Source organism: Penicillium crustosum (assembly GCF_028827405.1).
Source record: "Penicillium crustosum strain IBT 35664 chromosome Unknown utg000001l_segment0_segment0, whole genome shotgun sequence".
Taxonomy (NCBI): Eukaryota; Fungi; Ascomycota; class Eurotiomycetes; order Eurotiales; family Aspergillaceae; genus Penicillium; species Penicillium crustosum.
The window spans coordinates 2,769,360-2,783,380 of record NW_026623122.1 but is presented as its reverse complement, the minus strand read 5'-3'; the positions used below and the strand labels follow the sequence as shown (position 1 = coordinate 2,783,380).

The following is a 14,021-nucleotide window of genomic DNA, read 5'->3' as shown; positions in this document are numbered from 1 at the left end:
ACAGAGCACTAGATTAAATCCTCGTCTAGGGAGCATCTATGTCTTATACTTTACTGATTGAGGAAATGTTGCAGCATCTATTTAGACTCAGTTAAACCTCGTATTAAGTGCTAGTAGAACAAGTGGAGTCGGTGGAGAGCGAGATCTGTATTCATGCGGCTTGAGTCACCGATCATCGAACATGGTGAAAATTGAAAATTCCTTTAGAGGGTGGCATAACAAAACTTTGGAAGAAAACAATTTGCCAAAGCGAGCTGAATCGGTATACACTAGTATGCATATGGACGAATGAGATCTACCGGAACCTTCAGATTAGGATTGATTGAGTGAAGTGGGAAAATGGGCAGGTTGAGCTGTCTTATGGCGGTGTAACCGAGTATTCGGATGATAATACCGATGTCGAATTATTACATACCCTCGTTTTACATATAAACATAGTAAATCAGGAATGAGAGTTAGATTAACCCTATGTCACCGTAATAAATCTCTCCACTTTTCCACATCTTCTTCCAAGCTTTTGTTACACAATATATGTGGCTGATCTTGCGAGGACCTGCATGGGAATATCAGGACTTATGCCTCGTAATATCGCTCCTTACCTAGCGGTGAGGGTGCGCCCCAGCGGTAGCCCAATTCTCAGCGGTCTTGAACGAGAGCTTGGAAAGACATGTCATGCATGGTTTTCGGTAAGGAAGCTATAACCCGGAACTGCCTATTTGTATTATAGCTCCCATTCTTGTCACATTTCCACTGCATTTTGTTTGACGCATTTCACCGCTGATTTCTATGGTCGTTTCCATGTTACCAATATGATTTCCTGGCATTTGTGTAGTTTGAAATATAAAAGCTCACAGCATGTTTTCCTCAATCCAATTATCTATCCAGAAAGTTTCAGCGAGCTTTTGCTCCAGAATGACCAATTATCTTTGTCTAGAGTCAAGACAGCATTAATCGTGTGATCATAAAATACTGTATATGTCTGGGAAAGTGGAGAGATTTATTACAATGACATTGGATTGTCCATTTCCTACCCAACTTTCCTACAAGTTTATTTAGTTACCAACAGCGCCGATCACCGCCGATCATTCAGCTCAGCAACACAAGCCCTTAAGTCCAGCGAGGGGCAGATAAGATAGAAGCCTAAATAAGACGATTCTTCGCACCGCCTGTTCATTCTTCTATTATTGCACTCTCTGTCTTACATTCTTATCAAGAATGGTTAATAAGCCCTCTTCGTTGGCCGAAGCCTGCCATGAAAACCAGAAGGCACCAACCACCCATTTAATTACACTTCTCGATCAAGTCGCCGAGCAATTCCCAGATCATGATGCCATCATATCCCTCCATCAGAACAGCCTGCGCTGGACCTTTGCTCAACTGCAGGAGAAGAGTATCCAACTCGCCACCCGTTTATCGTCTAGAGGCGTTGGTCTTGGAAGTCGAATCGTGACCTTTATGTATAACGAAGCCCATTGGGCACTACTTTTCTGGGCATCTGCCCGCCTGGGCTGTCAATTTGTGCCACTGGATCCCCGGGTGCTCGATCGCGACGCATGGGATGTTTTGTTTCTTCTAGATCAACTGGAACCAGGAGCAATATTTGTATCAAACGAGGCCATGGCGAATCGGATTACACATATCACAACCGATCATCACCATCGCCCTTTTGTTCAGTGCGTTGTCAGCGACAATGAAGAGATTAATGTTTCGGCCGGGTGGACGACGGTGTCCAACATCATGTCGGAGCCATTAAAAGACAATCCTCCTTTACATCAACCCGGGAACCCAGATGATACAATACTTATCCTGTTCACGAGTGGCACCACTGCACTTCCCAAAGGCTGTCCGCACACGACCACCTCCATCGGGGCTCAAGGGCTGGGGTTTATGTACGAGTTGAAACTGGGACCTGGCACCAATCTTTGCCAGCATTTACCGAATTTTCATGTCTTCAATATTGCATTTACTCTTGCATTCTGGCTGGCTGGTGCGACTGTTATCTTCCCAAGCCTTTCTTTCGACCCACAAGCCACCTTGCAGTTGATCAGATCCTATCAACGGGTCACAGCTCCCTGTGTCCCGGCCATGATACATGCTTTACTGAACTGTGCATCGCCTCAGAATAGCTCCCGGCCTTCGTTTGAAGTTGTTCTAGGTGGTGCTCCAGTGACACTGGACGTAGTGAAGCGCTGTAGGGATTTGGGGGCGACAAGGGTGCTGATAGGATATGGCATGACTGAGGGTGTAGCTTTTGTCAACACTTCTCTCGAGATGTCCATGGACCTAACGACAAGGAATGTGTCTGTTGGGAAGGTATTCTACGGTGGGCGAGCCAGGATCTGTCTTGAGGGAAGCCGTATCCCCATTCACAAAGAGGAGATCGGTGAGGTGCACCTTGGTGGTCTTCCAGTGTTCCGGGGCTATCTTGGGGGAGCAATGACTCATGTTATCGTGAGGATGGGGTGAACTGGATAGCCACAGGAGATCAGGGGTACATGGACAATCAGGGCTATGTTTATATCCTCGGCAGGTATAAAGATCTTATTATCTGCGGTGGCGAGAACATCTCCCCATTGAAAATAGAGCAGTGTTTGGCCGAGGTAGATGGGATAGGGGTGAGTCAGCAAAACCTAGTTTTATTATCGAATGCGGTCTTGACGCAACGTGTACTGACTGTCCGATAGGATGTGTATGTTGTCGGAACACCAGATGCTGTTGCCGGTGAAGTGCCTGTTGCTGTGATGCGAAAAGATCCGTCAGGCCAAATGCCAATGAAAAAAACTCTTCAAACAATGCTTTCGAATGAACTTGGTCAATCGTTTGCTCCAGCACGCATTCTTGATCTCCAAGATGATCTTGGAAAGGATCATTATCCAACTACAACATCTGGCAAAATCCAGAAAACAGTGCTTCGAGAATGGGTGACTGAGCATCTCAATCAGATCACCGTCGACAATCCAATCTCTTCCGACGACCTCACAACAGAATTAACGACATTATGGTCTGGCTTAACCGGTCTGGCACCTACAGATATCGATCGAGACGTTTCTATACGAACCTTCGCCGATAGTATGATCCAAATCCAGTTTTGCAACCTGATAAGCCAAAAGCTGCAACTGGTGATCACGCTGATTGATTTGACAAAGTGTAACACGATTAGAAAACAGGCGAAGCTACTCAACGAAAGAAAGCACGTCAAGGACTCTTATTGTCGTGATACAGACCATGCTCCTCCAGCGCAGCTCGACATGGAGTGGGCAAAACGGGTGGCCTTTTCCAAACTGAACGGACTCGGATTTAACTGGGATGACGTTGAAGAGGTCATTCCGATTGCAGACTGTGTGAAACGGACACACTACGGACACAGGCCAAACTCGTGGAACACCCGGATGTCGTGGATTACGAGCTCATCAATCAGCGTCGCAGATGTCAAGGCGGCCTTGCACACTTGGCTTCAACGTCATTCACTGCTACGATCTACGCCTCTTGCATACGATGAGGAACTAGATCTATATTTAGTCATGCATCCCAATGAGGATTGGATGAAACTACAGATTGTGGACGGCGGGATGGTTAAAGACATAAACAGCGTCGAAACATACAAGCTGAATGATGCCGACTATGACCACCTCGATGGGAAGGGGCCATTGTTCAGGGCTACTATCCTAAGTGTGGAGAATTCGTCCGTTATCGGATTGGTCATGCACCTGCACCATCTTGTGTTCGATGCCCACATCCTGTTTCGATGGTTTGAAGACCTCAAGAACCTTCTGAGTCGCAAGGACCAGCTTCTCAATTTTCATCCATACCGTGACTATATCGCAGATTACCAAAGCAACCGAACTGGGCCAGCAGCCCAGAGGGCGGTTGACTTTCATGTTAACAAAATTCGAGGAATATCGTCTGCTTCCGATGCGTTATGGCCACGGCAGATTGCACCACACTGGCTGAAAGGTGATAACCAGGGCTGGGTCCACAGTGACAACACTCCAGGCCATCCCAGTGAGCGACCACTTCTGGATGGAGATAAAAGCATTGGCACCAAAGGTATCACTCGCGCTGTGCATGTGCCCAATATCTCGGAATTACAACATAAGTTCGCGATAACACCCCCGATAATTGCGAGATGCGCCTGCGCATTGATCAATGTGCGCATGACTGGAGCTAAAGAGGCAATCTTTGGCCTCGTTGAATCGGGCAGAACCTGGCCCTCTGCGGATAACAATTGCCCCGACAATAAAGGTATCGATATTTTAGAAATCGACGGGCCTACAATCATCCAATGTCTCAGCCGCACAAGAATTTCACCAGACGAAAGGGCAATCCAGCTTCTATCCAGGATGAGCAAGGACCAAGACGATATTGTTTCTAATACATATGCTCCTATGGACGAAATATGCCGGAAACTGGATGATTCAGACTCCAAATCCTTCATCGACATCCTCTTCCGCCAAAGTCTGAACTGGAGGATGGAGGGATATAAAGAACACGCGTCTGATCCAATCAAGTTAATCGAAAACATTTCTCGATCCGACTTTGGTCTTTTCTGGCTACCGGGCATGATGGAGGGTGATCTGTTACGGCTGACTGTGAGATACGACGATGCTCAGCTTCGGGCAACGGATGTATACAATATTATGACGGAGTTCCTGTGCGCTGTGGCCTGGCTTTGTGATCCTGGTAATATGGATAAGCCTGTGTCGCAGTGCGATTTCCAAGGTCATGATATCGTGGACCTTGATCGCGAAGGTCCGACTCGCTATCGGAAGTGATCATATCTGATTAGTTAAGTGGAAATGTGAAGGTTAACTACGATAGTTAACTAACTATTACCTTATATCAAAAAAATGGGCACGTGACAATCCTAGGCTTTCGTCCAAGTTTCTATCAAGCAGGCCACTGTTCTTTTTCGAATAATTCCAATTATAATGTACAACGAGCATCGTGGCGCTGGCATATTTCGACTTTCGTACCACGTGGTGACCTTCGTCCGGGTTCCTGTTCGAATTATTATCAGCTGATAGCATTTTACTGTTCCTGCCATCAATTCTCGATAATATGTGAAAATTAAAACGGTTTAAGAATCTGGCAGAGACAAGCTTTTCATTTATATTAGAATGCTATCCACCTAGACTGCGGCATGTCTATCAGGTGCGAACCCGAGTCGAACCCCATGAATCTGTGATCCGACTCGGGTTCAGGTTCGAGGTTCTAACCTTTAGAACCTGAATCGGACGTAGAGAAAGGAGAAATGGAGAACCAATCATACGTTACATTTTCCATAGCTCCTAAGCCGTATTCGATCCCACAATCAACAGTACCAAGCAAAGTCATCTATAGCAACACGTAAACGACTTCGTTAAAGATAGAATCTACTAGCCTCGTCACTACATTCTCTCTTTTAGCTTTAGACGCATTGATCGTCGTTTCGGAATACTAGCCTATAACTCGCTCCGCATTTTACGCTTAGCCGGGACATTTGTATATATTATTTCGATACTAGCCTTTATAGTCGATTTATTTATATTAACCGATAGCCTCGATAAAACACGGCTGACTTAGATATACTTTGCACATAATACGTAGTATACAAAGACCTTTGCTATGTATATATAACCGGGGGGACTTGGATTTACTGGATGTAACAGCAATATCCTTAGCATCAGCTTTGCCTTATCATTCAAGATCCCAGACTCATTCAAATCTTCGACCTAACAACCTGGCGCTCACTTGAGCCAGAAAAAAAGAACCAATCAGATTCAGTTTACAAAAGAAATACGGAAGGCAAGAAGGAAAACATCATGGTTTTGAGATTAGGAGTTAAGAGGAGAGCACACACTATGCAAAGAGGTACTTGGCCGCATGCTCAACATGGTCATCCGCAAAAGTAGCCATGGTATAATAGGAGTGGTCATAGTCAGGCTGGTAGCGAATGTTCAAGCCGGCGATGCCTGCGTCACGGGCTGCGGCTTCGAAGTTCTCCGGTAGGAGTTGGCCTTGTTTGTAGAAGTTGTCGCCGGTACCCTGTATATGTATTAGACATTTTACACGACACAAAATGGACGGAAGAAGTTGGAAACAGAGAAGCCAAAAAGAAGGAAAGAAACTTACCACATCAATCAAAATATCCAGCGGACCCCCACTCCACTTCTTAATCAACTCAGTAGCATCGTGTTCCTTCCACTTATCTTGCTGATCATCACCGAAGTAGCCCTTGAATGCCTTCTGGCCCCAGGGGCAGTTGGTCGGGTTCGTGATCGGTGCGAACGCAGAGACGGACTTGTACTTGCCTGGGTTGCGGAGGAACTGATTGATTGGTTAGATAAATGACACTCCAACAACAGATATTCTTTCTGGCTCCTGCGCTATACAGCGAACTTCCGAGGATGGTAGGTAGCGCATAACTTACCAAAGTGAGAGCACCGTGTCCACCCATACTGTGGCCGGTAATACTAACACGACTGGCATCCAACTGGGGGAACGCAGCAAAGACGGTCTGCGGCAGCTCTTCGGTGACATAGCTATACATGTTATAGCCGGCATTGTAGGGGGCCTTGGTGGCGTCGACGTAGAAGCCGGCGCCGGAGCCGAAATCGTATGCGTCGTCCTCGCCTTGGATGTTGAGACCGCCTAGAAGATGGGTGTGTTAATTAATTATTTTTTACATTTAAACACGATCACTTGAATTGGTAAAAAAAAAAACATGGGCAATTGACGCAATAAAAGATAAAGTAGACACATACGTGGGCTGGTATCAGGGTACAGCACGGCAATTCCCTTCTTGCTGGCGCTGTGTTGGAAAAAGCCCTTCTCGGAGCAGTTCTCGGCGGTGCAGGTCAGGCCAGAGAGGTAGATCAGTACGGGGACCTTCTGTGTCTGGGCTTGCGGGGGCAAGAAGAGGTTGAATTTCATCTCGCATTTTGTAGTTGTAGCGGCATGGCTTAGCTTTAGGAGCTTGCCGCCGAAGGAGGCGATGGTTGCGTTTGTGGTGACGGACATTTTAAGGATGGGGGTATATCTTAAGGGGAAAAGAAAACAGAGAGCTTAGAAACCGGGAGACGTTGACGTTTTTATGGTGGGGGGGGTTTTGGTCCCGCATGAGGGGAAAAAAAGGTCCACTTTGATAGGATTATTCTTCCTATTTGGGATTTTATAGAACTACTTTGTATGTAGAATACTATATGTGTCTAGGTAATATTTGATATTAAGACTTGCAGTTATTGCACTGGACATGGCTTGGTATATCAACTGCATCTTAAAATATAACACAGGTGGACATTGTTTAGTCTATTAACAGTAGTTAACCTCTTCAAAGGCCAAGGGCGAAGAGTCAAATCAGATTGCTGCCCACAGTGGGGAAAACGCCAAGGTATATATACACCATAAGAGAGAAATAAGAGAAAAATGACTCAAGATTCACTCCAAAAACACTGGAACTCCATAAACCACCGGCGCCGCGCCGTTGAGGTACCTCAACACACAAGCACTCCTCGACCGCGCAATTGCCGTGTCAAGCCCAACATCCTCCCCCCGGCTCTTGCCCTTCCTATCCTTCTTCTCAACTAGACCCCACGCATCAAAGGCGGTCGTGGTAAACCGGTCAATGTCCCGGTCCGTGACATCCCACAGCGTAGCCACGAGCGCGGGGCTGCCTGCATGGAGATAATTCATCGGCGTGCCGTAAGGCTCGTACTCGCCGGCTTCGGTCAAAGTACCACTACTACATCCCATGAGGAAAGTAACAGCGCATTGTGTGAGCCGCTTAACCGTGCGGCCACGGATGTACTGCGCGCCGCTGCCGTGACCGAAGTAGAGGAATAGACCCTTCTTTTCTAGCGCGTCGCGGAATTCGTCTTCGGTCGGTTCTCGCTGCACGACTGCAGTCCAGGACTTGAATCGGGAGAGGTCTTGTTCGAATGTGGTTTGCGTTGTGCGCAGGTCCCCTGTCGGGTTAAGGACAAATGCGCCGGAATTGCGGTCCACGATGGCTCCGGAGGATGCCTTGCGGAATTGGAGGACCCGGTCCCGGAGGCACTCGAGGGATGGGACGCGACAGACAGGGTATCCTTGGAGACAGGGGAGTGATTCCCATGGGAACAGGTGGAGAGCTTTATCAAGCACTAGGATTGTATGTCTCGGCGGTCGTGCTGCAAGTTCATCGCGCGCAGCTTCGTGGTAGCCTCGCAAGGCATCAAGGGTATCTACGACCATCATGTCGAAGTCAATCTCGTCGTAAGCATTGCGCTCACCCTGGAACTGCAGAATATCGACAACAAAGTAAAGAAGATCCATCAGCGTGTCTTCAGGTTCTTCTTGCTCTTCAAGATCACGAAGCCCAATGAACAAGTCCACGACATTCTGATGTAGCGTGAGCCGGGGTCCGGCAGCCTTGCCACCCTTCTGCCGAGAAGGGAGATGCTTGTCAAGGATGCTTTGGAAGGTACTCGCGAATCGGGCCAGCGCGGTAGTCTCCCGCGACAGCGGCGAGAACACACCGCGGAACCCTCCAAACCAAATGTTTTCAATGTTTTGAAGCACACTTTCCATCCGACGATCGAGCGCTTCGCGGGTCTTCCACCATTCCTTCTTCGACAACTTGTCCGTCTGAGCCTTGGCTGCATGCGCACTTTCGTTGGCGAGCTTGATGAGTTCTTGCATTTCCTCTTTTCCATCCTCAAACGTGAACTGCTCTTCGTCGTCATCTTCTGAGTTTCCTCGGTGTAGGGGAAGACGCAGAAGGAACGGTGAGCGGTCTTTCTGAAGTCGTGAAACCACGAATTCGGTACGGTCCGCACTCAATGACAACGAGAGGACATTCCAAGTTTCGGGCAGAATGTCGACGTAATCCTGTGTGAAGTTGGAGCACAGATCATTGTCCAACTCGATAGCTGAGGGGAACGAGGCTGGCCAAAGAAGAGGGTCGGCAAAATCAGCCAGCTGTCGATCGATATCAATCGCCATGCGCTCTCGGGCAAATGCGCCAACACGTCCGATCTCTGATTAAAAACGTCAGATATACGTCAAAACTGAAAGAATTTTCCAAAACTTACCATTCATATTTGCGGGCGACTGAGCCAGAGTCGCTGGGATCCCGGGAGAAGTCGCATGTGATAGCATAGAGATCCGACTCATCAAGCGAGATGCCGCATGGCTATCAAGCGTTGAGCCTAGAATCGTGGCATCAGAGAAGACACTGGCAAGACAATCGCTTGCCTTTGACAGCATAACCGAAAAGTCATCACTGGCTTGTTGAGCCTTGGTGCGCGTTGTTTTGGCTGGAGCCCTTGTTCTCCTTGTCGACGGCTTTGCCGGGGGTAAACTAGGCTCATCCGCCGTCTTGCTTGGTGTTTTGAGCGACGGCAGCGAGATTGTAGATTCCGGCAATACGCAGTACACAGCATGGCTAGCAAAACGGCGAATTGCATCAGCCAGCAGATGCTCGCTTTCGCCAATCTCCAGAGTGATCTTGCTTTCGCGGGCCACGGCAAATTGTCTGGCCTCTGCAAGTGTTTGCGCAGATCGCTCAAAGTCACGCAGTTCCCGCAGGCAATCAGCTTGTTGTCTAAGGATGTTGCCCTTTAATTGTAATAGGGATTTAGATTGGACTTCGGGGAGAGTTTGTTTTGGAGCTGGGGCTTTCTTTGTGGTTCTCGTAGTAGCGGCACTGGTTGCACGGGTCCGCCGAGTGGTAGTAGTCGTAGTGGGTGTTGGTGTCCGAGGTGTTGGGGTTCGCCGGCTGCTTGCTCTAACACGTAACTTGTCCATCTTTTCTTCGATTTCTGCCATGCCTGCTGCCTCTAGATTGGTAGGCACATCAGCAGAGATGACCGCGGTGATGATCTTATCTGCTTCAAGAAGAATACGCAGCGCCTTGTCATGTGCACCCTGCGTCTTGTACAGAGACGCAAGCGCCATTTGGAAAGACACGGTTTCAATACTTTTCTGGGTTTGTTTAGACGATTCGGCCGCTGCAGAGAGTTGATCCTGTCCCTCATTCATGTGGCCACTGAGAATCCAATGGCAACCGAGTTGGGTCTGTGCCGCCAGTAGCCGTGCATTGGCATCAAGGGTCTTATCGATTTTCAGTGCTTGTTCGCCGTAGTAGATAGCATCCTGGAATAAGCCATGGTGGGCAGATAAGGTGGAGAGGTTCAACAGGCAGGTATGGTGGGAACCCAGATGTGGCCAGAAAGGCGCACCTTGCATGTAGCTGGCAGAGACATCCGGAGAAGACCCATTCTGAGACAAGTCAAGCTTTGCGATACCATCAGCAACAGCCTCAACATCAGAATTTCCTGCAGCCGGCAACATCTTGTCTTGTTTTCTTTGTGCGAGCCTCTCAACCTTAGCCCAAATGCGGCAGTTGAGCCTTACAGACAACTTTGCGAAGTACAGAGCCTGTGTTGCTGAGCCCTGTGCGGAGAACAACCTGGACTGAACAAAGGCAGCATCTGCTACCAGTCTTTCCCATGATATCTTAGACAGGACAGTCAAGTTGTTTAGTTCTGACTTCTGACATTTTTCATAGAGTGAGCGGGCTGCTGAAAGAACAGCGGCAGCTTTCTCGGGCTCTCCAGTCTCCAGAAGATATTCCACCCGTGCAACTTTGTAGGAAATTGTAGCAAGAGAAGAAACATTGCTCTGAGCAAGATACTGTTCACCGCGCGATAGGAGTTCACCTGCTTTTTGGCAGTAGCCCAAACGGCAATTCTGCAGTACCAAGCGCGAAAGAATGATGATGGGGTCTGACAAATCCCCTGATTGCTGGAGCTCTGCGGCACGCAAAATCAGTTCCAGGGTGCATAGTTGAGCCTTCCAAAGCCCGTGGATTTCGGTATAATCAACCAAGGCTTTCAACTGCAAGACCCAGTACTCCGTGTCATTAATGCAGAGCAGGAGTTTTTTCCAGTCATTGGACTGGCGCACCAGTGAAGTCCATGATGCAAGCGTATCATCTAGCTCGCTTGTATCAATCTTGCCGCGGTGGAAGCCGATCATAATGCGCAATGAGTTGCTAATATGGATTGCAAAAGAAGCAATATCAAGGTCATCACGGACTTGCAAACCGCCATCCAAGGCCTCTGTTCCTGCATTCAACAGAGTTTCAACCAAGGATGAATCCAAGGCAGTAGGCTGCTCCAGTAGGAGCCGCAAGGCGGAAAGAATCACACGGGAATGGCGAATAGGGTAGACGTCAGGGGGTAGAGGTCAAGGAGGGAGGAAACAGCGGAGCCAAGAATCAAGCGAAACTCTTCTTCGTTTGAAGAATAGTTATGCATATCAACAAGCAAGCTCATCTGCCACTCTAGAAGAAGACATCTCTGTTCGAATTCTAGTTCAACATCGTCATAGACAACAGAAGGGTGAGATCCCTTCCTGCGCAACTTCATCTTCAGAAGAGCTGAAAGTACACGGCCAAGCATGAAACCGGAGCTCTTAGGATCCTGGTTAAGCGAGCTTGGATTGTGACCTCCGCTGATCTTAACGATTTGGTCAAGAGTGCCAGACAGAATGTATTCTTCAATCGATTGCCGAAACATCTGCTCTGAGTCAATGTACATATTGCCTTCGATATACAGATGAGCCATTCTCTCGAACTTGAGGGCTGCGAATGCCGTGTTACGCTGAGAGGGTGAGCAGCTTGAAAGCAGCTGGGTAGATTGTTTGAGAAGGGGTATGAGTTCACGGTAACCCTGTCCGGCCTCTTTTTCTTTGATGTATCGAGACCAGAACAAGTTTGAAAGTTTGACAAGTGCCATTCCTAGGTTTTCTGTTGTCTCTGTATCTTTTTCATCGGGGGATTCGATAGTTGAGAGCAGGCGATGGCAATCAGCCAGAATTGGAAGCATGTCTTCCCACGGTGGCCGCTGAGACATGATAGAAAGCTTTCCAATTGCGACAGTCGAATCAATGGCAGCTAGAATGATGCTCCTAGAAATTGAAATGCGTTTGTTGAACATCTCAATCTCCTTTTCGTCGCCATCTTCTGTTGGTTGGCGTCCAACATAGCGCCTGAGGAACCGGATGAACGCTTGTAGATATTCCCTGATCTGACTAGCAACTTCGTTTTTCTCGCTTTCAGTCTCATAACTTTTTGCGATAGCTTCTCCGAACCACGCAAGAGCCAGCTTCTTCAGTCTTGCAGCTTCCACCAGCAGTTCATCTAGGTCGTTTGCGCTGCCCCTTAATTGCAACCCTAGGGATTGAGTCGCCTCTGAAACAGAATCCAGGGCTCCGTCCAGGAACTTTTTCGATGTCTTCGAAGCCTGGAAATGAACAGATGCAATTTTACACCGAACCGTTGCTAGTGAAAGAGACTGGGTCTTGGAGAGGGGGTTGATGGCTTGTGTAAACAGTTTCATAGATTCATCAAAACACCCTGCATCGAAAGCGAGCTGCCCAAGAAGAGTCATGAGCTTGGCAGCCTGGTTGGCGTTTTGTGTTTCTGATGACTTCTTCTTGACTTCTGCAATGGATGTTTGTAGACGGGTAACTGTTTTGTAGATTGAAGCAAACTCGGCTTTCTCAATACCCTTGCTCCGGTGAGAAAAGCTACCAAAATAACGAAGCAAAGGGTCGAAGACTTCCTTGCTCTCATCACAGACATGACCAGACAACTTCCAACCCAAACAACGAACCTCGAGGGAAAGTAGTTGCAGGGCCAATGACGTCGTTGGCTTCAAACTATTTGATGCCTCATCTTTCGAGAAAGATGTTCCCGAGCAAAGCGCTAGAACTGTGTTTGATAGTAACTGGAGTTGTAGAGCAGCTTTGTCATTCGATAATTGACCCGATTTCAGGGCAGCCAGAATAACTTGAGCAGGGCTGCTCAAATCTGAAAGTTGCAAAGAAGGGTAAACCTTCTGGATTGTGGAGGCTCTTCTATCCGCAGCAAATAGCCGCATCACATTCGATTGAAAAGAAACAAGCAAGCCGTACAGCGCTTTCCCATTTGAGATGTGAGCAAACGTCAAGAGATCCGACATCCGTTCCTTCGAAGCTTCTTCATCCGCCGCATCCTTCGCTTCGGCAGTCTTTTTCCCAGCCTTCCCACCATCCAGATGCTGTTGGATTCTCCGCTTCAAAAGTCGAAGCTCTTTGTATGCTACATCGTTCAATCCCAGTGAGATGAGCTTGCCCGCTAGAACACACAGCCCCTGCTCGAGCTGCATATTTGGGAACTGGTCGTTCGCAACATCATTCTTAAGAGTGCGCAGTGTGGACAAAGAAAGCCTGGCGCACTCCGCAGCCGAGACAATGCCCGCGTCGGGGCCATTGGCGGTATCAGGGGTATTATTTTGGCGCTTAGTTGTAGATGTCTTCGCGGCATCCGTGAGGGTCTTTAATGTGGCATTGAATACCTCAGTAGCAAAGACCAGCTTCTCCTGACAAGACAATGCCGCCGCATCGTGATCGGTCAATGATTGCAGCGCTGTATCATTTACAGGTTTCGTCTTCGTTGCGCGGGAAGTTCTCGTCCGACTCGGCGTTGCGGGTGGTTCTCTTGTGGATTTTGTGCGTTTCGTGGGTTTCTCGGGCATCTTTGGTGACCCGCGGAGGAGTGTTTGGAGGGACAACACAGTAGCGTCGGAGCATGTTGTCGTTGAGCGGAGGGCCTGTTTCACGGACTCTGTTAAAGAGCTGGCCGGTAAGACGGTGACCGCCATTTTCCTGGTCGTTTTATCGAAGCTGCAGGACTGAGGTCATCGCTCGCGTCGAGCCTTTGATGTGCAATCGCTATCAGCCGGACACTAAACGGGGGTTGTCGCAGCAACAACAACGCTATACCGTATTGGGAGTTGATAGCCTTATCGCCTCAGGCAATTACGACCTCAACTTTTCCTGCTTTTGAAGATCGACGGTTGCTGCAAGACGCGAACAGAGGCTATGGCTTTCAGATTCAGGCCCATTGGGCTTAGCAGGCAGATATTTTCTACTCCTTCTACATTAAATGCTACCAGACAATGTTGCGCTCCGACCGGGCGCTCATATTCGACCTCTGATCGCCTTCCGAAGATCGC

General features: G+C 48.3%; 4 protein-coding genes across 4 annotated transcripts; 1 reads left to right on the top strand and 3 right to left on the bottom strand.

Annotated features, from left to right (window-relative positions):
• Positions 1 to 1,215: 1,215 nt before the first annotated feature.
• Positions 1,216 to 4,772, top strand: N7487_001047 (class I adenylate-forming enzyme family protein; the record flags this gene model as incomplete). The annotated part of the gene is made up of 3 exons (XM_056868795.1): positions 1,216 to 2,383; positions 2,482 to 2,615; positions 2,685 to 4,772. 3 exons carry the CDS (start codon positions 1,216 to 1,218, stop codon positions 4,770 to 4,772), a joined length of 3,390 nt encoding a protein of 1,129 aa, XP_056733579.1.
• Positions 4,773 to 5,211: 439 nt separating this feature from the next.
• On the bottom strand, positions 5,212 to 5,479 carry N7487_001046 (uncharacterized protein; the record flags this gene model as incomplete). Its single annotated transcript, XM_056868794.1, is given in 3 exon segments — positions 5,212 to 5,334; positions 5,347 to 5,436; positions 5,465 to 5,479. 3 exon segments carry the CDS (start codon positions 5,477 to 5,479, stop codon positions 5,212 to 5,214), a joined length of 228 nt encoding a protein of 75 aa, XP_056733578.1.
• Positions 5,480 to 5,838: 359 nt separating this feature from the next.
• N7487_001045 (S-formylglutathione hydrolase) lies at positions 5,839 to 6,999 on the bottom strand (the record flags this gene model as incomplete). The annotated part of the gene is made up of 4 exons (XM_056868793.1): positions 5,839 to 6,024; positions 6,112 to 6,306; positions 6,410 to 6,630; positions 6,744 to 6,999. The coding sequence occupies 4 exons, from the start codon at positions 6,997 to 6,999 to the stop codon at positions 5,839 to 5,841; spliced, it is 858 nt and encodes a 285-aa protein (XP_056733577.1).
• Positions 7,000 to 7,416: 417 nt separating this feature from the next.
• N7487_001044 (C50 family peptidase) lies at positions 7,417 to 13,667 on the bottom strand (the record flags this gene model as incomplete). The annotated part of the gene is made up of 3 exons (XM_056868792.1): positions 7,417 to 8,996; positions 9,051 to 11,133; positions 11,172 to 13,667. 3 exons carry the CDS (start codon positions 13,665 to 13,667, stop codon positions 7,417 to 7,419), a joined length of 6,159 nt encoding a protein of 2,052 aa, XP_056733576.1.
• Between the last annotated feature and the right edge of the window lie 354 nt (positions 13,668 to 14,021).